This window comes from Vanessa tameamea, chromosome 29 (genome assembly GCF_037043105.1).
Source record: "Vanessa tameamea isolate UH-Manoa-2023 chromosome 29, ilVanTame1 primary haplotype, whole genome shotgun sequence".
Lineage (NCBI taxonomy): Eukaryota > Metazoa > Arthropoda > Insecta > Lepidoptera > Nymphalidae > Vanessa > Vanessa tameamea.
In genome coordinates, this window is record NC_087337.1 from 2,095,393 (window position 1) to 2,120,341 (window position 24,949).

At 40.6% G+C, this 24,949-nt stretch overlaps 1 protein-coding gene across 1 annotated transcript; it reads right to left on the reverse strand.

The window, feature by feature from the left end:
* On the reverse strand, positions 1-24,559 carry Brr2 (Brr2 U5 snRNP complex subunit). Its single transcript, XM_064219918.1, has 40 exons — positions 24,363-24,559; positions 23,869-24,032; positions 23,212-23,410; positions 22,504-22,615; positions 21,483-21,610; positions 20,579-20,689; positions 20,117-20,248; positions 19,609-19,741; positions 18,832-18,962; positions 18,149-18,338; positions 17,509-17,642; positions 16,796-16,993; positions 16,521-16,665; positions 16,173-16,309; positions 15,087-15,193; positions 14,636-14,753; positions 13,990-14,087; positions 13,499-13,661; positions 12,652-12,829; positions 11,276-11,437; positions 10,848-10,983; positions 10,359-10,590; positions 9,405-9,582; positions 8,795-8,901; positions 8,002-8,226; positions 7,240-7,421; positions 6,983-7,163; positions 6,664-6,873; positions 5,706-5,806; positions 5,220-5,350; positions 4,937-5,076; positions 4,260-4,850; positions 3,987-4,147; positions 3,507-3,658; positions 2,888-3,020; positions 2,344-2,491; positions 1,833-2,009; positions 1,483-1,617; positions 770-877; positions 1-281 (listed from the first exon to the last, which is right to left on the reverse strand). The coding sequence occupies exons 1-40, from the start codon at positions 24,405-24,407 to the stop codon at positions 42-44; spliced, it is 6,453 nt and encodes a 2,150-aa protein (XP_064075988.1). The 5' UTR covers positions 24,408-24,559; the 3' UTR covers positions 1-41.
* Between the last annotated feature and the right edge of the window lie 390 nt (positions 24,560-24,949).

The following is a 24,949-nucleotide window of genomic DNA, read 5'->3' on the forward strand; positions in this document are numbered from 1 at the left end:
TGGTTATAGATCTATTTATTAATTTGCGATTTACAAAGTCATCACTCCGACTCACTGGAGTCGGAGGCTGCGTCCTCGACGTCCACGTTGAACTTGTACTCCTGGTCGGCGCCCAGGTAGGCGTCCGACATGAAGTACAGCGTGTAGGTGTGCCGGCCCGCCGAGCCGCACACGAAGTCCAGCCGGACCTTGGCGGAGCGCCCGAGCGACACGCGCTTGATGGACAGCAGCGTGTTCGTCTTGGGGTCGCCGATCACCACCCACCAGCCCTCTTCGCGTTTCTGGGAATTGTTCCTTTATTTTACTCGATTGTCACCAAACGCACGATACGACACAATCGGCGGACTTACCGCTATCCAGGAGTTCTACTATCAGCCAACCATTTTGCTGAGCAGATATTCACACTCTCATAGAAATGGTTGAAAGTATTTCAACAAAAAATATATAGACAAACACAAAATTCACAAATATTAAAAAATAAAACAATCTTTACTAATATAATAAATACGAAATTTACTGTCTGTCTGTATTGATCTTTTACGGTTAAACGACTGAACGGAATTTGACGAAGTTTGGTATGAAGCAACCGCACCACAAGGAAGGTCGTAGGATACTTTACGCCATCGGAGTATGGGGTAGGAGCATACACGACACTCCTCATCCCCACTGCGGTCACCACCACGGTTACTTATTTACGGTATAGGCAATACCTCACATGCTGCGTACCATGATATATATATTTATATAAAAAAGAGGGACGTTAACTAACCTGCGGGAAGAACGGCGCGATGACCGGCCCCACGATCTCGTCCTCCCTCTCGAGGGACACTTCCACCACAATGGGCTTCCCGGCGCGCAGACGACGCTCGTTCTTCACCTATCGCAATACCACATCGAATTAAACCACTATAAAACATATTGTATGCTTATAAAATAAAATATATTCGATGACGATTTAAAAATTGAATGATGACTACAGAAAAACATATTAAAAAAAATGCACACACTATATTAAAATAAGATGTCTGCACAGCAGTGTACCGACGCGAGGACTAAGGTCACTGAGCTATTATTGAAACTCGGGGAAGACGATTACCCAAAAAGCTATCCTTTTAAGAAAAAATCTTTAAGAACTTGTACGGAATATATTTTAATTTAGATTTATACAAGCATTAAAGAAACGCCAATATAATCTGTTGCCCTGATCTCTGCGAGCCATGAGAATGTGTCTGTACTTTGTCAAAGTACATCGAAATTGACATTTCTTTAGGAAAGTAGTGTTAGCACAGAATTTCAATAACATAACTATCCGACTCTCGCAAAGCTAAAAGTATAATAAGATTTAAAGTTGATTATGTATGTTTTATCAACTTAAAGAATTATTTACTATGATTAACTTAGTTTTATTTATTTTTTTAAATGTAATAATAACAATATTGGCATTATATAATATTGTAGTATAAGAATCTAGTATTGAATTACCTCGTATGTCAATTCGACGTTGGGGTACCGGTTGCAGAACCTCGCCACGTCCGCCATCTCGGTGGGCGACAGCTGCAGCAGCTTCGCTCGGGCGCCGTCCTCCAGCTCCATCACGTCGAACACCGTCTCGACACTCTGGGGAACAAATACAAACGATCAGGTTCTCATCTTAAGAAATTGTCATCTTAAAGAATAATCTATTCGCAGTTTTGTATAGTTTTAGTAAGACAATCATTGACTTATAATACTTCACAAGTTCAAAATATATGTCTGCGGTTGAAATCCGCAAAAATCATGTACACATGTTAAATCAAACATGTCGAATGAACTCCCGATCTCCAGCTCCTCACCTTGTCAGCACATCTCTGCACCAGCTCGGGTGTGAAGTGCGGCAACTGCCTCAGGTACGAGTCCTTGGCCCACATCGCCTGCGTGACCATCTGTGCGAGCTCCATGGCCGCCACGGCTGGAGACAGCCAGCCGCTGCTGGAGACTACGTCCACACACGCCTGGATCAATCTGATCGCCTGGAAATATATAACACAAATGTTATTATTACTTGAAAAAAACATACATTATTTTGATCTATCTCGAAAGTTTCAGCCAGTGTTTGCAATATAAGCGCAAAGAATGTGTTTATTTACGACATCACTTTAGAAACTTTTAAAATAATCAGTGTTTCCTTATATTGTGCGTGTATTATAGATATAAACCTTCCTCTTGAATCAATCTATCTATTAAAAAAAACCGCATCAAAATCTGTTATCTAATTATTGTATTATCGAACGAGTAATTTTATCTATCGCCAAGATCACTAAGAGACCTTACAAGACTCGCTATGGGTTCACAAGTGTCACTGACCTTGGTGAGCACGATGGCCGTGTCAGCTTGTAACTCGGCCGGGAGCTGCATGCGTGACAGGTGCGCTTGCAAAAGTACATGCGCCTTGACATGCGGCTCGTTGTACTTCACCGTACCGCCGGACGGCGTCGCCGGTTTGTGTGGTACCCTGCGGACATACGAAATATGAATATTAAGTGAATTCTCAATTGCAACATTTTGACAAGATTTGTTGGTTTAGTGGCTAGATGTGGCCGCAGATCCCGAGGCCATGAGTTCAAACCCCAGGTCGGACCTTTTTTGTATAGAAAAAGTTTTAATAACAGCCCGAAGTCTGGAAGTTAGATGTGTGTACAGTCCCGCGCCTCGGTGCGCACGTAAAGCCGTTGGTCCGGCGTCTGAACTCTTACCGGCCGTGTCGGATTTGCCGTCCCATCGGATTATGAGTAGGAATAGAGAGTGCACCTGTGTCTGTGCAATACAATGTCTTGCACAGTTGGCTGGTCTGAATTGGATCGGAACTATTATCATGAATCTTTACTCGGTAAGAAAGAATTATACTCACTTCGCCGCCAATGCTTTTATGATATTTTCCTCACGATGCCTGATACAGAGGTCGGAGTACTCGGCCGCTGATGATATTATCTCCAACAGACCACGGATCTTGGTCTTCGACGTTAATGACAGACTAAAGAGCTCTGAAAAAATCAAACGATAAATTAAATAACATTAAAATTTAAGCCTGTTTGTTTGTCTGAGAAAATACACTAATGTGAAATGTTTGATGATTATAGTACTTTCTTTCCAAGGGACTGGGGAGTGCTAATAAAAGTTTCAAACTTCGGGCCGCTAATGAGAAATTCTTCACGGAAAAACTCTATAACACTTTACTTGCCCGAACTAATGTTTAAAACCCCTCGAGATTATGATCCTATCAGTAGATTAGCGAAGCCATTTCATTTACGAACTTTACATGAGCACAATAAGGGTGTCTATACAACTGTGAGATTGAATATTCCGGCTAGGAAAGTTCAAATCGGCCGTTTTCTACTATAATATACATGTAAACCTCTGGAATCTGTTTACTGATGAAAACCGCTTTCAAATACGTTGCGTAGTTTAAAAGATCTAATCGTACAGACAGACACGATTATGTTTTATACTATATAGGGATAATACGGTACCGATCGTTGTATAGTTGATGTAGTAGTACGAAGCTATCATCCCGAGGTTCAAAGGCTGCACGTCCATCTCGTCTTCGATCGCGATACACTTCGACTGCTCCAAGTCTGACAGTGTTGTCTCCACCAGTTCCGAGAGGTGATCCGACAGGTGCCTAAAGAATAATATATATTAATAGGTGTATGAATGCTTGATACTTAATTGAGAATAGGTAGGCCGCCTTGCAAGTGGGCCACCTGATGGTAAGTGGTCACCAATGGCTTTGTACGGAACTTTAACCAGCTCTTAGAAGATTAAAGCGCTGCAAAACTTGCATAGATGTTATGTCCCTTGTGCCTGTAGTTACACTGGCTCACTCACCATTCCAAACTGCAGTACTAGGCATTGTTGCTAGGTTTAAATATGTGATGAGTGAGTGCTATATAATTATACGGATAAATTAGAATGATAAAATAAAAATTAATCCGTTAACAGAGTCTTACCTATGTGTAACACCCTGTAGATTATAATAATTCGGATTCTGCGTGAGTCGCCGGTAGAGGAAGGTCCACGTCAGGTAGTCTACGGCGTCCTGTTTGTTCTCGATTGTCTTTGTGACGATTTCTGCGTTCATGTGATCGTGCAGTCTGTGGTCGAGGTGACTCTGGGGACGAGATTTATTACAAAGTTAGTAATTGACTACACCCCCCACTCCTCGCAAGTGCGTACAGTGCGAGGCAGGCAAACGACGCAGTGATGTATCAACAGACGAGCACCTCGAGCGGCAGGCAGTCGTTGAGCAGCTTGGTGAAGAAGGTCTTGTGGTGCGCGGCGCACATGAGCACGGCCACCGAGTGCTCGTCGTCCAGCGGGCGGCAGGCGCGGCCCAGCATCTGCAGCACCGTGGTGACGGGGTACTGCTCGTAGCTGTGCAGCTTGCCGTCGTACACGTGCGTGTCGGCCACGATGACGGTGTGGCAGTGCGCGGCGAAGGCGAAGGCCAGCTCGGCCGCCACCACGCACAGCTGCGCCGCACCCGACTCCAGCAGCTGCTGCGCCGCCCGCCGGTCCGCCGCGCACACGCCCTCGTGCAGGTAGGCCACGCCCGCCGCCAGCGTCTCGCGCAGCATCTTGTCCTGCAGCTTGCGCAGGAAGGGCTGCAGCAGGTCAGGCCGCGCCCGCAGGAAGCGCCCCGGGCAGCCGTGCGCCGCCGCCAGCGCCAGCAGGTCGGCCGCCAGCAGGCGCGCGTGGCGTCGCGACGGCACGAACACCACGCACGGCTTGCTGCCCGCGTGCCGCACGACGGCGTTGTAGATGGGCTTCGTCATGGCGGCGAGCCGCGACGCCGCGTGCGAGATGTTGAAGCCCTGCGGGAAGGGGGGAATCGTGACGCAATGGTTTCCTTTCGATTGACACTTCGACTCGAAGATTAGATATGGGATAGAGTTCTGACCTGGACGTGCAGCTCGAGGGGCAGCGGTCGCACGCTGGGGTGGAAGTTGAAGGCGCAGTTGGAGTTGCAGCCGAGCCACTGCCACACGTCGCGGGCGTCCGCCAGCGGCAGCGACAGCGCCACGATACGGATCGGACGACCTGTGGACGAGAACGGCAATTAGTTCAGGTAAATAAATAGTTATTAATAATTTTAACACCGAATATGGCGATAACATGAGGATAATTTAATATAAGTCCCCCCCCTCCCCTTCAATAACAGTAAGCTAAGCAGTGTCACGAACCAGTCTGCGAGGCGATGTATCTCATGCGGGAGCAGGCCACCTCCAGCACGGGCCCCTCCTCTCCGCCCAGCAGCTGCAGCGCGTCCACGATCAGCAGCGACACACTTTGCACACTCTTGCGGACCTTCCACCTGGAACGAATTGATATTTATAACCACATTCACCACACAAAAATTCTATGTCCTTCCTTTGGGCTCACGGCATTCATTGCAAATTTCATCAAATTCGGTTCAGTAGTTACTTTTACATTATATTATATTAGTATAGATTGTGCACGCTTCCTGTGCAAACTACACACACAGACTATAACCATACACATGATCCGATTGAACGACAATCCAACCCTTACAAATTTTTCTACCTCCCATTTTATTGAATATATGTTTAATTAATTTAAAAAAAAAAAAAAAAAACAAAAGAGCATGACACAGAACACATATAGAATTATAAAATAAAACTGGGCATAACAAATAGAGATAAACTCACCGTCTGGACAACACATCCCATTTATCTGCTGTCGTTATAATAATCTGTCCCTTGTTGAGGAGCTTGTGGTCAGTCGCCGTCTCGCCAGTTAGTTGCACCACCTGGAAAAAAAGAATTTTAATTTATTATAAATCTGCTTACATTATACTATTATAGTTTGATGTCCACTTTACTCGGTGGTAGGGCTTTGTGCAAGGCCGTCTGCGTAGGTACCATCCACTCATCAGATATTCTATGACCAATCTCAGTCTTGTTGCTTATCATTTTAAACAGTGAGTTTGACAGTGTAACTAGAGGCCTAAAGGATATAACATCTTAACGCCCGAAGTTGGTAGCACATAGGTGATGTAGGCAATGGTTAATATTAATATTTCTTACAGCGCCAATGTCTATAGGCGGTGGTGACTTACCATCAGGTAGTCCATTGGCACGTCCACAAAAAAAGACTTCACTACAGACACAGATATTGACGGCCTCCGTGGTCGAGTAGTGTGTACACCGGTTTTCATGGTTACGCCACTCCGAGGTCCCGGGTTCGATCCCCGGCCGAGTCGATGTAGAAAAAGTTCATTAGTTTTCTATGTTGTCTCAGGTTATTGTGGTACCGTCGTTACTTCTGATTTCCATAACACAAGTGCTTTAGCTACTTACATTGGGATCAGAGTAATGTATGTGATGTTGTCCAATATTTATATTTATTTATTTATTATATCTTTCTTCCAATGAAGTATTCACACTTAATTCAACAAAAATAAGGTTAAATAAAACTGTATACGTAAGAAAGGGACGGGAAGAAAGAGAAAGAGAGGAACAGTCGCAGGACGCTTACGTCACGATTTCTGACAGTTCACTGTACCGTTAGCCGGGTAAAAGAATTTCGAATAATGAATGTACATAACAATTTCTACCCTGCCTCACTACAACAACAGCATAGGTGGAAGCCAGCGGAGCGCCTCACCTTAAGGTTGAACCTGGTGCCGAACTTGTGGTACCAGTCGGCGAACACGATGTCGGCCAGCGCGTCCTTGGGCAGCAGGTACACGGCGCGGCCCGCCGCGTTGGTGGTAAGCAGCCGCAGCAGCGCCAGCTCTGCGATCACCGACTTGCCGGAGCCCGATGGAGCGCCCACGAACACGTTGTCGTCCGAGTTATACACCGCATTGAAAACCTGCGAGGACACAGGAAAGAAAAATATATAGCGTGTCTCGGTATGAAAATTATACAGATTGTTTTAAAAAAATATCCTTTAAGTGGGAAACAATCTTTATTATTGTTACCTGTGTCTGCACAGGATTGAACTGCGGGAATGTATCCGCGTACAGCTCTTCGTATTTTGCGTTCCTCAGCGCTGATATCGGCAACGGTTGCAGGTCCAGCAGTTCTGTCGGTGGTAGGTTCTTCTCTGGCAAGATGAGGTGGCGGAAGGATACCGGCAGCTGAGTCTCAGCTGCTATCCACCTAGATAACATAAAATTTTAAAAATAGTATTTATTGAGTCGAGGGTTTCTTTTTAAAACAATATGATTATGCTCACCTATCAGAGACCACTCTTAGGAAGTACTGAGGGGGGAGGGGCTCGAACACTGGAACGAATAGCTTGACGTGGTGCTCGTCACGACAGTACTTCTGCTTCAGCAGGAAGTACTCGTGATGCAAGATCACCTCTGAGTCCACATCCTCGACCAGGATCCAGAACGCTTCCGACTGACCATGTATCTGTTTTAAGAGAAATAGGTATCGGTTAAAGTATTTCCCCACTGATGGGAATATGTCTTCTTTTTAAGAAGTCGTCCTGGCTTTAACCACGGCGGACAATCTCAAGGAAGACCAGCCTGCACTACACTAAAAAATTATCAATGAGAAAAACCCAATATATTTTTATCGGCCCGACCTGGGGTTTAAACCCGGGACCACAGGATCGTGTCAGGCAGAATACGCTTTAAATTTATTTCAATACTGTAACATGATGATTCAAAAGTGCTTTTATGAGCCAACTTGAATAAAGAAGATTTTGTGTTTTTTTCTTAAATCTCGCGACGACCGAGCGCGAGCAAAGCCGCTGGTAACAACTAGTTTTAAATAAAATAAATACATCATTTTACCGATTGATATATATTGAGAGCAATATCAAACGCTTGTTACGCCTTTAGTCAAAATTTTAAGCAGGTAAAACTATTTAGGGTACCTGTTACTGCTACAATAATATTATATACTAAGACCTTTTCCAACAAGCGCTGCGTCTTCAGATATAAATAAGTTTTATGTATAGTGGTGCAGTAGCCTATTCAATAAATACCTTCTCGTCCCACTGGAAGTCCGGTGTAATCGTGAGCTCGACTCTAAGCGTCGAACGCGTGACTGGCTGGATGTGTGTGCTCAGCTCGAGCTTCGGGAACTGGTGCACATATTTGTGTATCATCTTGCCAAGTTTCGGTGCCCTCACAAGCTCACCGATTTCATTTGGACCAAGTTCGTATAACTTTTCCCAGGGGAAATTTTTCTTTTCAAGTTTCTTAATAACCTGTGGGTATTAGTATGTACATTAAAATTAGTTATGCGTACAAGAACACCTACAAACTTGAAATTTGGCAGGTAGGTTCCTTATAGGGTGTAGACATCCGCTAAGAATGGATTTTACGAAATTCCACCCGGGTAAAACAGGGGTTGAAAGTTTGTGTTTTATAAATTTCACGCGGGAAAAGCTGCAGGTCCAGCTAGTTAAATATAAAGTAAATGTCCCCCTGTTGAGCTAAGGCCCTCCCTTTTAAGGAGAAGGTTGAGAGCTTACTCTACTTATTGCTCCACTAGAGGTGGCAGAATTTCTTTGAAAATTTTACACTTGTATGTTTCCTCACGATGTTTTCCTTCTACTGCCGAGCTTGAGATGAATTAACAACACAAATTAAACACATGAACATTCAGTGGTGCCTGTGGGTAGCACACTAACCACTAAACCATCTCGGCTCCAATTGGCCTTGTCTACATTATGAACCAGTACCTCAACTTTGCGTTAAAGTTTGTCAAACTTTTATCACTCGTTTAAATACTGCAGGCATATGTCTCGGCCCCACATAAACTATAAAACTCACCTCTTCCGGCATCTTCCTGAACTGTCGCAGCGGCGACATTGACTGCCACATCCGGCGGTCCACCATCTTACACAGGGCTAGCGTTTTGTCCACCAGCTGAGCCCAACCTTGAATAAAACAAATATATAAATTACATTTTCATACAATATAAGATAACGAACAAAACGGCGCGTCCGCTATTCCGACAACCTCCTATGACAAGGTGCGTTCGTGCAGATGTCTTATACGATGTTCAGCTTTTTTAAACGAGCGAGCGAGTAGGCAAATGGGTCCTGATGGTAAGTGGTCACAACTGGTTTAGAAATTGGCACCATACAAATTAACCATTGCCAATGCGTCACCAACGTTGGAACCTCAAATGTTATGCCCCTTGTGCCTGTAGGTACACAGGCTCATTCTACCCTTCAAACCGAAACACAACAATACTGAGTATTGCTGTTTGTACCTATTCAGATCGGCTTGAACCAATGCTAGTAAACTTCTTTGAAGTATTTAATTCTCAATAGTTATAGTAATTTATGGTTGATTTTAAATATCACACGTCTAACATGTAAAACAATACAGAAGTGTTCGCTTGAATAAATTTATCTCTCTAAGATGTGTCGGGTACCTCTGTGTAGCACAATTTCGTAGAGCGCCCGCAGGAGCCTGGCGGCGGACTGCGTCACGTACACCATGTCCGCCATCAGCGCGAACCCTTCCAGCTTCAGCTGCGATATGTAAGCTTGCAGCAGCACGTTGATCTTGGCCGACGGCTCCTCGATGCTCTCCTTGATCGGGATCGGGACCTGATGAGATACAACCAAGTTTTATAATGAAGCATTATTTTAAATTATAATTGAATTTGATAGGAAGGCAGTGATTTTAGTCACTTAAAATTCAATTTGAGTAAAATTTAGTCTTACAAAAATGATGTTCCCAGGTGAACCTTTTAACATTATAGAAAAGAATATTACAGGACAATCGGTAGAAAGATGACAATTAACCATGATTTTCTATTTGTGATATTCCACCAATTCGCATTAAGGTGCGCGGTGTGATGGGTCCTTCTCAAGAGGGGGATCTTTGCCCAATAGTATTATTATTATCCAAAGGTTTTTGATTTTAACATCTATACTAATATAATAAATGCGAAAGTAACTCTGTCTTTGTTTTGTCTGTCTAAGTTGCTCTTTCACGGACAAACCACTGAACCGAAATTGATGAAATTTGTTATGAAGCAAGCTTGAACTCCAAGGACATTGGCTTTTTTACGCCTAACAAACGCAAGCGAAGTCTGGAATGATTACTAGTTCTTACGTATATGCACATGTGACAGAATTTCATCAATCTCATGTAGGTTTCTGCTGAGTTTCTTTCGCCGGTTCTTCTCAGATCAGGGTATTTTCTTTTCAGAACCGGTGGTAGTGTTTAATTTGACTATCAGTAAGTAAGTGTAATACGTCTATATTGAATAAAGAATTTGAGTTTGAGTTTAACCTTGCCATTACATGTTAATCATTTGATTTTCAACACACTATTTGTGATTAAAATTCACTGATTCCGTTGTTTATACAAATCTTACCCTCTCCATGAGTTTATGAAGTTCCAGCTTCTCCTCGTCCCTCACAGCGATATGCTTGAACTCGGCGGAGAGCGAGAACACCCGGAACAGCTCGATCTCGGCCAGCGTCGGCTTCAGCAGCTGGTTGTAGCTCTGCATCGTTTCGTATGTGCAATAGAAGTGTGACGCAATCCGACCGAGTTCGGTGGCCTGGAAGTGGCCGGATTTCCGCTCGTATTTCACGAGACCCGCTCTGAAATTTATACAAATATGTACCGTCAATATATAAAATGTTAAGTAAAATTTTTCCTCTGTTGATCAAACCAAATCTTTACCAGACTTTACCAATAAAAAAAAATTCTAAACAAGAGTAAAAAATAAAATGTTCGAAACATTCAAATTGGCCCAGTGGTTAGAACGCGTACATCTTAACCGATGATTGCGGGTTCAAACCCAGACAAGCACCACTGCATATGCAGTGTACAGATTAACAATATTAAATATACTAACTTATCGAGTAAGCAAGCCGCAGTATGGATTAAGTCAGCTCGGTGGAGCTCCAACAACGAATCCTCTTGTAACTTCTCTGGGGTTATACCGTAGAGAGCCGGCTGTCGCAGCATCCTTATGTAGAGGTATGTGTACCCTGGAAATTCGATGTTAAAACGTTTAGTTAAAAATTTCATTGTACATTAAATGATGGTACTTAATTATCATCTATTTGATTCTATTGCCTATTCAAGTGGCAAATAAATTTGTCTCCAAATTGACATAAGATTAAAATACGTATGTGGACTAGCAAATGGGCCACTTGATGGTACGCAGTCACTGATTTCCATAGATATCGGCACAGTGACAAATATTAATCATCCATTATTCCACCAAACGAGCCATCAACCCTGGGAACTAAGAGCGAGCTCCGTCAGTGCGACACCCACCGAGCCAGGTGACGGCGTCGCGCACGCTCTGCACGGAGCCGAGCACGATCTCCGCGTTGAGCGCGTCCGGCAGCTTGCTGACGAGCTGCGACTCGATGGGCAGCTGCTGGTTCAGCAGCGACAGGTAGTACTGCAGCTCCGAGTGGTTCGTGATCAGGATGCCTGGGAGATTGCGACGAAAGATTAAAAAAAAAAGACTTGCATTTTAAATAGTACAATATTTTATCAATTACTTTTTCAACCTTATATGGAATTTTATATTTGTTCAAATTTAATTGGGACCAAACAGGAAGTATATCACAAACAATAGAGAATCTTCTAAATCAGTTTATAAATGTTTAGAATCTATGATAAGGTACACCCCACCTACACAGACGGGCTAGCACAAAGCCCTACCACCTAAAGCGAAATCATATACTTAATTTACACTTTTACAAGCAATTTTGCAACGTCATTTAACAAACTATATCGAGTTAAACCACCACCGATTCGGCATGCAGATTCTACCGAGAAGAACCGGTAACTAACTCAGTAGTTACTTTCTTTCAAAAATTTTAAAAACAAGGTCATGTTACTTAAACACAATTACGTACGTTACATCCTGCCTGGAAGTCAACATTACAACAGTGTTACCCAGTATACTACTAGTATTAGTATTTGACGACCTCCGTGGTCGACTAGTGTGTACCCCGGTTTTCATGGGTACGCCACTCCGAGGTCTCGGGTTCGATTCCCGGCCGAGTCGATGTAGAAAAAGTTCATTAGTTTTCTATGTTGTCTTGGGTCTGGGTGTTTGTGGTACCGTCGTTACTTCTGATTTTCCATAACACGAGTGCTGTAGCTACTTACATTGGGGTCAGAGTGATGTATGTGATGTTGTCAAATATTTATTATTATTTATTATTAGTACAGTGTTACTATTGGGAAAGTAAATCTGTCTGTTATGCTATCACAGCTAAACCAACTGATTTTGATGAAATTGAAACCTTACCATGGTTAAAACTTACACTCCAAGAAAGGCTTTGAATATCTATATGTCTAAATACTGTCAAAGCTGAGAATGTGACGAAAAAAGTAGTGGCCAACTGTTGGCTAATAATGTCAAGCGTAGCTGTCACGCACACCATGATAATAAAGTTGACTCGTTTGTTGCAGTTATTTTGTGTTGTGACACTCTTTCTAGACAGATATAGATGTTTTTATTAACCTCTCGAGAAAATATTATCCAATCCCTACACCGCCAACACATAACCAACCGAGGTAACTAAGATGTTATTTCCCCTGCCCGCCAGCCAGTAATTAACCGGACTCACTTATCCCTCAAAGAGAAGAATACTGAGCCTCGGTAGTGGTGAGTGGTAGCAATGCGAGCTCACCCTCGCCCTTGGTGTCGTACTGCGGCCGGCCGGCTCGCCCCAACATCTGCAGCACGTCGAGCGCGCCCAGCTCGCTCCAGCGGCCCTTCTCGGGGCTGTACACCTGCGTGCCCTTCACGATCACGGTGTGCGCCGGCAGGTTCACCCCCCACGCCAGCGTCGCCGTCGACACCAGCACCTGAGGACGATATTGATATTGTGCAATGCTTTTGTATCTCACGAAATAAAGAACAACAAATGTATTTTAATTTAATGCATAGATTGGAACGTTATTTCTCGTCCATGACGTGATTTTGACGTATGACATTCTACCCTACACGTGGGGGCGCGGCAGTGTTTTATCAGTTAGTGTAACGAACTATTGTAGTCCTATCCAACATAACTCTTCATCCTAACCCATTCCTTTGCTCATATTCTTCAAGTATATCATGAAGGTAGTCTTTTCACGACTAAGAGCCCGGATTTCGAAGTGACAACCCCTTTGCGTTAATGTTAAAGTGGACTAGCCCAAAGCTATAACGAGTTCAATTGATATTAATAATCAAATAAATAATTAAATATCTAGAAAATATATATATCCGACCCGTAAAGATCGCGTCCCCTCTAATTTGCTTAATCAAGTTTCGTTTTCTCTTTGTAATACGGTAAGTGATAATGACATCCGCTCATAGAGCCTGGTGCTAGTCTCTAATATTTTTGTTAATAAATATAATCTTGAGATTTGTGCACTCCCCTCCCGAACCTCTTACTGTTAACGCTTACGAGTTTTGTTTGCAGACGGTGCGTTTACGGTATCCGAGGGAAGTCTTAACTTTACTCTTATGAGAGGTATGCATATACACGTTACCTGTATGTGTCTGTCAGCGAACAGATCCTCAACGAGTGTCCTGTCAACGCGGCTCATACCAGCGTGATGGATCGCGAATCCGTACGGCAGCAACTCCCGGAGCTCTGGATTCTTGACCTGTTCCGCTTCAGTCCTGAGGACTTCCACGCTGGCTGAACCTTCCCTGTGAAACAAATGTTTCATAACTGTCAAATTTTTCGTTTTTTCAATATGAAAGTGTTACATCTGCACAAATAATAATTTTATACATGTTCAGTTCAGTTCATAATCATTTTTTCGGTCAAACAATGTTAATTCTGAAATAGTATTACCATTAAATAGCATGATAAGTTTATGTTATTGAAATTTGCTATGTATGCTTTTGGCATTAATGGAGAGGCCGTTAGGGCCAAATGCTTTGAGTTAAAATAGGCAAACTGTAAATGGATGCGTCCTGAGGTCGAACCGAACGGGATTTTACATAATTGGAGTATGAAATAGGTCTTTCTTACCTAAGGAACTGACCGAGGGTGTCCTTCTCCAAGCACATGTCTCGTATCGCTCGCGCCGTCTTGCCGGTCTCCTTGCGTGAGTGTACGAATACTAAAATCTATATAAAAAAAAAAGCATTATTAAATGAATAATTTTCGCCGCTAAAATTGAACGTCTCTTTTATTTATCCTGGATCCATGTTGTATTTATTTATTTTCTCTGTGTGGTGTACAATAAAGTAAAAAGTTAAGTAAAGCAATATTACTATGAAGGATATAATTTTTTTATCGAGTAAATAATTCATCGTTTATTGGCCATCTTTGGCAGATAATCCAACAATACCTAGATCCGCACCACCTTGATGTCCGAAAATCGACAACATTCGATTTTTAAGACATTTTCTGCGTCGCACAACCACTCTGTGGAACCAGCTTTCGCCGGCGGTTTTTCCGAATCGATATGACTTGGGAACCTTCAAGAAAAGAGCGTACTCCTTCCTTAAAGGCCGGCAACGCATCTACAAGCCCCCCGGTGTTGCAGATGTCCATGGGCGGTGGTAGTCACTTTCCATCAGGTGAGTTTAATAATTAAAATATTTCTACACACTTAAAACAGCTCCCCTCTTTTGAGTCGCGGATGGGAAACTATTTCAGTAATAAACTGTACCTGATTCCTTCCAGCGTGTTCCATTGCCTTCTCGTAGACAATATCGTTCATAACTTGGAACCTTTTCAAGGCTTTTTTCTCTGTTACACCGATGTACTGTTGTTCCAGGGCGACCGGTCTGCAATGTAAGTACAAATCATATAATTACAACGAAAACAGAGACTGCAAGACGAGGAAATTTCCTCTGTTTAAGTTAAATTCATTTAAAAAAGAGTTACCGCTGAACTTTACACCTAAATCTTATTTATTTTTTTTCAAAATTCCGATAACAAAACGCATTTTTTTCTTAAATTCATAGTGACTATTTGAATATCATAGACTCGATCTCGAACCTCGACCAATGATATCGCATCAATTTACTATCAAATGATTTTTATTTGGCTTTTCTCCTCTTATGGTTGGAATAGAGTATATATATTTATGTCAATCAATGAAACGTGTTCCAACATACCTGAATGAGTTATCAAAGTAAAACAGTCCTTTCTCCGGCTTGACCCTCAAGAAGGCCGCCACGTCCGTGTAGTTCGGCAACGTCGCCGACAGACCCACGAGGCGGACCTGCGGGCAGATATTACTTCATTATTACCAATTAAAAATAAATTGAAAATAGCTTTTATTTCTACTACAATAATTTTAATTTTAAAACGAGTACTTATTCTAGGTTATAATAACGTTATGTGAAAATATATATTATGTATTAGCGTTTGTATGTATAAATGAATATCATTGTATGTTCGTAGCAGTCGCCTCTGCGGCGTTGTCCTTCCCTAAAACATTATTACAGATTGAAGCTAAAGGATATTACAACACTAATGAATTTTTAGTTGACTGCACACCTTGGGAATGAAATGATCGCCTCCAGGCTGTTTCAAATAACTAAAATATAATTACCATTGTACATGGAAAATGGTTAAAAAAAAAAAAAAAATATCCCGCTGAGTTTCTTTCGCCGGTTCTTCTCAGGTCCGAGGTGCTAAATTCCGAACCGGTGGTCGATTTTTGACAATCAATAAGCAAGTGTAAACACTTCTATATTGAATAAAGATTTTTGACTTTGACTTTGAAGAATTGCCTCGTTGAAGAGTCTATATATAAAAACATAAGGAGTCAGGTAGTTGAAAGTGTACACACTCCCGGGCCTCGGACAGCCCGTAAAGTTGTTGGTTCTGTTTTGTGCAATCTCAGCTCTCAGCAGTGATTATTAACAGTTTTTTTTTTTTTTTTTTTCTGTTTAATATTATTTATTGCACTAACACTGGGATAAGATAATTGTTACTAACAAAATGGACATATAGACTGAAATAAATGATTTATTATTATTTCTATTATCAAACGCCGGTCGGTTTTACTTATTTCCCGTCCTGTCGTATTATGAGAGCGAGGGAATAGAGAGTGCACCTGTCCATGCACACATTTGTACACTATAATGTGTTCGAGATCAACGGAGGCCTGCGTGGTCGGTTGGCGTCCTTGAGATAGGCCGCCGTAGACGAAATCATTACTAATTACTTAATTATATATCAAAAAACAGCAGCACCTCCTCCTGCGTGTGCTCGACGGTGCGCAGCGTGCGCGCCACGAGCGCCTCCAGCACGGGCCCGCGCTCGTCGTGCAGCAGGTGCACCTCGTCGATGATGATCAGCCGCACCAGGTTCGTGAACGAGCGCTCGCCGCCTGCGGGCCGACTCGATCATTCATTCTCCTCATTTAATTCACTTCAAACTATAGATATCATTATATCTAAAAGAAATAGCGAAAATTTCATTTCTAATTTCAAATATATTTTTGTGTGGCGAATGTCCGACCAGTTTTAAAGTCACAACATGTCGCTTTAGTTTATATATAACGCCATTCTATCGCTTAATAAAACAACGATAGGACTCACCCTTCCTCGTCACGATGTCCCACTTCTCCGGGGTGCACACGATGAGCTGGGTGGCGTCTATCTGCTCCCTCGTCAGCTGGTGGTCGCCGGTCAACTCGGAGACCTTCATGTTGTAAGCTGCGAGACGCTTGCTGAAGTTGCCCACCTGAAAAATAATTCACTCCTAAATTGAACGTACTCGAGTGAAGAATAAATGCCCATCGTTCTTTACAATAAAAGGCGATAAAATCCAAGTTATTTAAATCTTTAATACAAGCAGCCGAAGCGATCGTTACCATCTCCTGCACGAGCGAGCGCATGGGCGCGACGTAGATGACCTTGAAGTCGTTGGCGTTGACGCTGCCGTCGTCGTTGACGTGCTTGCCCACCTCGCGCAGCACGCACAGCAGCGCCACGTTGGTCTTGCCGGCGCCCGTGGGCGCGCACACCAGCAGGTTCTCGTCCGACTCCAGCGCCGCCGACGAGATGCGGCTCTGGCGAACGCAAGCGTGTGTTAGCGGCGTCTGTCGGATCGCAGTGGAATTAACATGTTCCGAGAATATTCCTCCTAAAGGAACAGGCTTCTGTCCCGGACTGGTCCAGGAGAAGTGTCGTCTGGTCCGTTGGTGTATCTTTTCAGTAGTTTTGATTGAGATTGTTTTTCATGTGCCCCCATGTTTTATATGTCATACATAATCATGACCATGTACAATTTTAATTGAACCCATATTCTTGTTACATATTGTTGGCTGTGGTCCAAGGAGTCTGTAACTTTAACTGTACATAAAACTCTGGGTCGTACCATTAAAAAGATATTGGGGATCCTTCAGTAATAATAATGATTTTCCTAATTACTCTTGTGACTTCTACAAGAAATCACTTTGTATCTCACTTCTGAAAAATTGACAGCCGACTAACAGTTTTTTTGGCTAGTCTCTTGGGAAAGATCCACTTATCAGGGGGACAATTTCATCGTCACTAATATAGATAAAATAGATAGATAGATTACCTGTATCCTATTTAACGTCTTGAAGCCTTCGAACGCTGGCTGAACGTACTTCGGTAACTTCTCTATCGGCATGAGGGTCTCGTTCTCTTCGAACGGTTTTGGCTTCAGAGCCGGCACGTGGACTTCTTCGTAGCCTTAAATAATAAATAACATAGAAAAATCTTTGGATCCATTATTATCAATGTATGTATATCAACAGATCATTATGATATTTAATGAATACTTTATACTTTATTTTTAATGTACGCGTGACAAAAAAAGATTTGAGGTGGATGGACACTATGACAGATATGTTGGTACTGAACTGATTCTTAACACCAACTGAAAACCACCATATTGAGAACCACATGACTTATATCAAATCAAATCAAATCAAGTTTATTCAAGTAAACTTCACAACGAAGCGTTTTTGAATCTGTTATCACTATCAGAAGTAATTTGTATACATTATATATATATATATTTCTATTTTTTTTTGTTGACGTTACTGTCAGTCACGCACACGAAGATATCTTGTAAGCACTATTGTCGGCCACTCATACGAATGCACAGCGATTTGTACTATAAAACTCTATTCGTCCAGCCTATTTGCCTACTCTTTCACTAGTGTACAATTATTATTTTTTTGCTTTTAACTCACCTTTCCTCTGCTTCCTGAATGACCCAGGTGGTAGCTGACAGCGCTTGTTTGCCATCAGATGTGAACCGGCTGCGAACACCAGCTCCTCGAGCTGCAGCACCTTCCTGTTGCCTCCGACGGTACCGCCACTGCTGGTGGGCTCGGTGCCGGTCTTGTGACGCTTTCGCGGCTGCTCCGATTGTTCGGCCGTCTGTAAAATACACACATTGTTTTATAGTCGCTTCGTTTTACGGAAATTAAATATAAGATACAACAAGAAAAAAAATCCTTTAATAAAAATGTTTTTCTTAAACAACATGAGATAAGTTATAAAAATAAAGCTTCACTTTAAGCACGTAATACCTAACTTTTCAAATAATGATTAGTATTTTAGAAGTTATACGGGAACGTATGAACACACACATATACGTACCGACTGATATTATTAACCCTTTTTATCGAAGTTTTATATCTTTATGAGAATAACATATTTAAAAACTGTTTAACCGATAGCGAAACAGATGCCATCTATACTTTCACGGTGAAAACTATTTATTGTAACTCTCGTCACTAGATGGCGTTATAGATCAGCTTATATACCTTCCAATCGATCGCCCTGACAATTTAAACACGGAAAATATTTCATTGCAGCGCCGGTTACATACAAACTAATCACATATAAGTGTATTATATATAGCGCCCACCTCATCGTCACCCTTCCCCGTATCCAACTGCGCCAGTATCTTCTGCAAGTGCGGCTGTTTCGACATCTCCTCTCTGATCGCCGCTCGCTCGCTCTCCGACTGAGACGAAGCTAGCTTCGTGCAATACAGGACTGAAAGAGATAGGTATATAAATGTTAGAAATCGTGGCGCCCTTTTTGAAATCGAGTATATATATAGACTACAAGCGCCATCTAGTTTTTTTATACCGAACTTAGTTTTCTAACAAAATTAGCGTCATCTATGCTTTTTATTTCGGGTATTTTCATGGGTACTTAAACATTAAAATAACAATTTATGTCAATTAACAGTTACTGTTTTGGATAGTGAAATAACGTAATAAAAAGCAGGTCCCTTAGTTTTATCTGAATAAGGATTTACGCTATTTCGAGAACAATTTCCGTTGAAAAAAGAAAGTTTGTATAAATATGAATAGAAGGTAACTTTACAATAAAACATTTCTGAATCGTTAATATTTCAACGCATAGTCGATCTTTTACCAAAACTATATTTACAATGAGGTTAGTATCCAGAAATACATATAGTATTCATTTTTCTAAAAATTTTCATTTAAGAACAAGAGGAACATTTGAGTCTTATGAAGGTCTTGGGTAAAATCTACATTTAATTTGACAGCCGATTAAATCTCGTTACAATAATTTTCAAACAAAATCTAATATTACCAATTTTTCTTCCTTACTTTGACAATTTGCGAGACATTCACACCGTTACTGTACGTCTATATAAAAATCTACTTACCGGTATATCTGTATTTGTTTAATATCTTCACGAGATCGAAGCAGTCGTATCCGAGGAGCAACACTAGTCTATTCTCCAAGTCCCGGTCGTCGGCTGCTTCCGCTAGAGCGCGCAATACCTCTGACGATTTGGCCTGGTGAATAAAATACAAAAAAATTACAATTGTTTTTTAAAAACCATATTCGGAGTTCAAGGTCAGATTTAAGTACCATCTGGGAACTACATTAGTAATGCAAAGTGAACTATGAAACTATTTTCTTTTTATTTTCACGCATGTGTCGGTGCTTACTGTGTGTGTACGCATGTGTCGGTGCGTACTGTGTGTGTCCACATGTGTCGGTGCGTACTGTGTGTGTACGCATGTGTCGGTGCTTACTGTGTGTGTACGCATGTGTCGGTGCGTACTGTGTGTGTCCACATGTGTCGGTGCTTACTGTGCGTGTACGCATGTGTCGGTGCGTACGTGCGTGCGTGTGCGTGCGTGTACGTGCGAGTGTGTGTCTCTAACCTGCGACAGCATGGCGTCGGGGAAGTGGCGCGACAGGCGGCGCTGCAGCCAGTAGGCGTCGATGTCGAGCGCGTGCAGCGTCTGCGCCTCGCGCCGCCGCTGCGACTGCGTCTGCGCGCCCTCCTCTGACAACTGCCGACATTGCATTATGTGTTATTCAAAAAAAAAATCAACATCATTAGTTATGAGTTACCATCAGTTACCATCAAAAGCCCAAATATCAAATGACAAATGAAAAAAGACAAGACTATGTGAAAATCAGTTTATATATATGAATATAAGACAGTTTACAATGTTTTGCAAAATTCAACACTTACGATAATTTAAATTCATCCACTAAGAGAGCTTTATAAATAATCAAAACAACTTCAGCAATTTAAAATAACTTGACTTGAACACAAACTCAACTGTATTCGAGTTAAAAGTTATCTTGATAAAGTATTTAGGAAAAAAAGTACTCACTTTTGCGTGGATTGCGTTCTTTTTTCCCTCCCCATCGCTGTCATCACCCGAACTCTCCTTACCCTCCTCGTTTTCTGACACATCACCTTCTTCCTTCTCTTCATCATGTACCTGTAATACAAATTAAAAATAAATACAACATACATATATATCTTAATTAAATGAATTGCTGCAAATGACGCAGGTTAACACAGTTTTTTAAGTTATGCCGGTAACTGCTACCGAGAATCAATGTATCTTCTGGAGTCAACTTTTTCGACGTATGTAAAAATATTTTTTACTGACATGCAAGTAACTAATTACAATCAAATAATAATTATTGTAAAATAAGATAAGGTATGAAGTTGTCTATTTAGAGCGACTTGTCACTTAATCGGTTCAGCGACTAACTTCACCATGTTTTAACGTCACTCTATGCGCGGAACTTCATAAAAACACACACATATTCAACATAAAATTTGTTAAACGCGCCAAAGGGATTATACCTTGAAAAAAGTTAATGTACTCCACCCACTCATCAGATATTCTACCGCCAAGCAGCAGTAGTCAGTATTGTTGTGGTCCGGTTTGAAGGGTGAGTGAGCCAGTTTAAGTAAAGGCACAAGGGACATCTTGGTTCCCAAGGTCGGTGGCGCATTGGTGATATAAGGAATGATTAATATTTCTTACAACGCCATTGTCTGTGTGCGTTGGTGATCACTTACCATCAGGTCGACCATTTGCTCGTCCGCCTACCGACATCATAAAAAAAAAAACTTAAGAATAGACAGTAGGACACTTAAGACACTAGATGGCGCTGACGTACATCGACTTCTATACCATTCAATCGATCACCAATATCGATATTGGACAACAGTTTACAAACAAATTCACATAAAAGAAATATATTAACTCTTCAGCTTACCTCTCCATAAGCATCCTCATCATCTTCCTCCGATGACTCTTCAAATTGAACGTTGATGCCGTACGTCTCATCAATTTCAGAATTGCCCTCCGTCGCTGAGCTTATAGTGAAGTCTGTGATCTTTTTGCCTATTAAGTTACAATAATATTATGAACAGTCATACAGCCATGTAGGAAAGAATGTAAATGATCAACTTTGACCTTGAATTGACATGACATTTGAGATACACTAGTGAGGAGAAAATTATTGAGTGAATGGGTAATGAATGCTAAGGAACGATATATTTTATTGGTTTTACGTAATTTTATGTTATTTTTTGAATATTTTTTTTTTTAATTCATATGGCGTTTTGTATGTCGGCAAAACTGTTTTCGTTACTTTGGAAGTAAAATTAAAGTAGATTTACGTAGTTAAGTGAAATATTGTTGTATTAAAAATGAAGATATATTAATCAAGAACTGTTTGTAGTAAATCATACAGCGGACTTATCAACAACAAAACACTTGTGATATTGAAAAGTACGGTTTGTTTTGGTTCTTTCCTATTCCCATTGGAATAGAGTATAAACTCACTTTTCTCCTCTATGGTTTTACTGTATTCCAACCATAAGAGAAAAGCCAAATGAAAAAAAATTTGACGGGAAATTGACGCGATATGCGAGAGCGAGAGCTCAATTAATTTATGATATTCACTATAGATTTGCGAAAAAAAGGCTTTTGAATGTCGAAGAAATTGTTATCAGAATTTTGGAAGTAAAATTAAAGTGGAAATATGTAGTTAAGTGTTGTATTACAAATAAAGATATATTAATCATAAACTCTTAGTAGTGCACAATATAGCTGAGTTATTAGCAAATCGCATGAACTTTCGTCAATGTAAGGTTTGTTTATCTTTGTTTCTACTTCCATTGAAATAAGCTATAGACAATTTTTGAATAATATATAGTACATTTCAATGGCAGGAGAAGTAAATATTAACAAAACTGAGAGAATCCAGAATTTCTTGTAGTAAAAAAACTTACCTAAATTAACCAAAAGCGCGAATCTCTCGTCTGGTATGGGTCCGAGTAACATCTCGACCTCCTTCTTCCTCTCTGGGTCCTTTAGTTTATCATTTTTGAGAACTACTAATACCTAAAATTTAATTGTATGTCTTTATTCAAATAGTTATTTAATAAAACAGAAACTGCTACGTTTATTGTCAATTTTCCTCAATACAATAATCTACATTCTGAACAGCTTATGTTTTGTATGCTTTGGTGAAGATGCACTCGGCTCATCCTTGTGATCCTTTACATTGCTAATCATATAGTCATATTATTGGGTTAATAAATCAATTTAGTATACACCACTCTTCGATTTATTCTATCTAGGAAAGTCAATTTCCTTATCACAGAGTCACAGAGTTATTGTCATATTGTATAATGACTATTCAAAAGTAATAGAAGAGCCTACTTGAATAAATGATATTTTTATTATTATTAAATTAGATATATTTATCCTATATCATATTGTGTGTGTCTCATATTGAGTGAAATACCACCTCTGCTCTAGAAATCACAAGAACTCCAAGACTATAGGTATAACTATAATTTTAGCATAGTTGCACCTTGGACGACATACATGCTCAGTTAGAGAGAATTTCATCCAAAAGACTGGGGTAACTTTGTAATTAATTTTACCTATATAAAGTCAGGACGGCTAGTGTAAAAATAAAATATCAAACTCACTTCATCACAAGCTCCACATAATATATCTCTCGGCTGATCTCCTAGTGCGCTCTGCATAAAAGCTAGCAATAACTCATAAGCATGTCTTGTGTGTTGTGCTCTGGGACGATACAGCACTCCCGCTGGTGTATCGTCTGCCCAGGCTACTCTGGATTTTGATTTAGACAACTCATATGATGCTTCATCTCTTTTTTGTCGTCTGTGAAAGAAAAAATAATTGTGTTACATGGATGATGATTTATTAGCATTTAACGAAAGGAACCTAGAAAATCTGACTCGGAGGAATTAACCCAACGGCACTTGTCACATATTCTACCACCAAACAGCATTACTAAATATTGTTATGTTCGGTTTCGATGTAGGAAATGTTTACTATTACAAAGAGGGCCATTGTCTATGGATGTAGTGACTACTTACTGTCAGGTGGCCCACTTACTTAACCACTTACCTATATCATAATTTAAAAAAAAAACACAATGTTGTTGTAATATGTACTATCTCTTGCATCAGTGTTTATAAGCATTTTTTATGCCCACCATTGCAGCTGCTGATGACAACTAATTCCTTAGATAGTCATATTGGTTAGTAACTCCTAATATACACAATTAAAGATATGGCAAGAACGACACAAATAATAATAAAGCAAATTAAACTCACTTTGCCTTTCTCTCTTCAGCTTTTTCTGGTTTAGTTCTTTGAGCTCGGTCACCCATACGGGTTCCTGTGAGTTTGCCAGAAAGCGACAACACTTCTCCAGTCGCTTCATCGCGACCGCGTCGTTCTATTAGTCTTACATCAGCTTGTAATACGAGATTGGAGTTCTGTGGAACATCAGATTAAGGGAGATATTTTAGTGTTTTATGAAATGTTTTCTTAGTGTCTTGCTTGTGATAAAAACTAAGTCGTAAATACATGATACATGCGTTTCATTCATTGTAATTATTTATATTTTATGTATACACGAAATATCGAACCAAAAGGGACACAAACAAAAATATAAAAAATTGGTAATTAGTTCAAATAGCTATTCATAGTTTATGTGTATCACGACTCTGGACTAATAAGGGGGTTAATACTATTTAATATTATTAAAACGTGATTTAAACATCATATTGCACAATAACAAGAAACTAGAATAACAAATAACTTACGGCTTTATATTCATATTGCAGCTGTCTGGCCGCCGCATCCGCCATGGCGAAATCTTATATTTATATTTGAAAATCACAATTACCGTTTTTAAATTAAATTTTCCTCAAACGCAATTATAATAAAACGTTATACTTATAAATATTAACACAACGTAAATGAGGTTATACCGCTAACGCCATATTTATATAAATGTCAAAAATTATTTAACGTAAATACCAGTGTTGCAAGTTAAGTAAATGCGCAATGCGTTTTATAACATATTCAAATACATCTTATGCAATTACATTTCAAGATATGATTTATAGATATTTTTATAGTAAAACAATCGTTACTGATTTGAAATTATAAACTATATCCATAGAAAAGTCAAATTATAAAAATATTTAGGCATAGACAAGAATTGTACACAAATGTCCTTCTATCGCAAAACTAAATAATTCCACAGAATCCCATTCTTTTTTTAAACAGTTTACTTATTCAGATTTTGATAATTAAATCCTGTAGTATTTGATTTATTCCTTCATCTCAAATTTTATCAATGTATTAATAGCAACTCTGTATAAATCTTAAAAATAATTGCTCTATG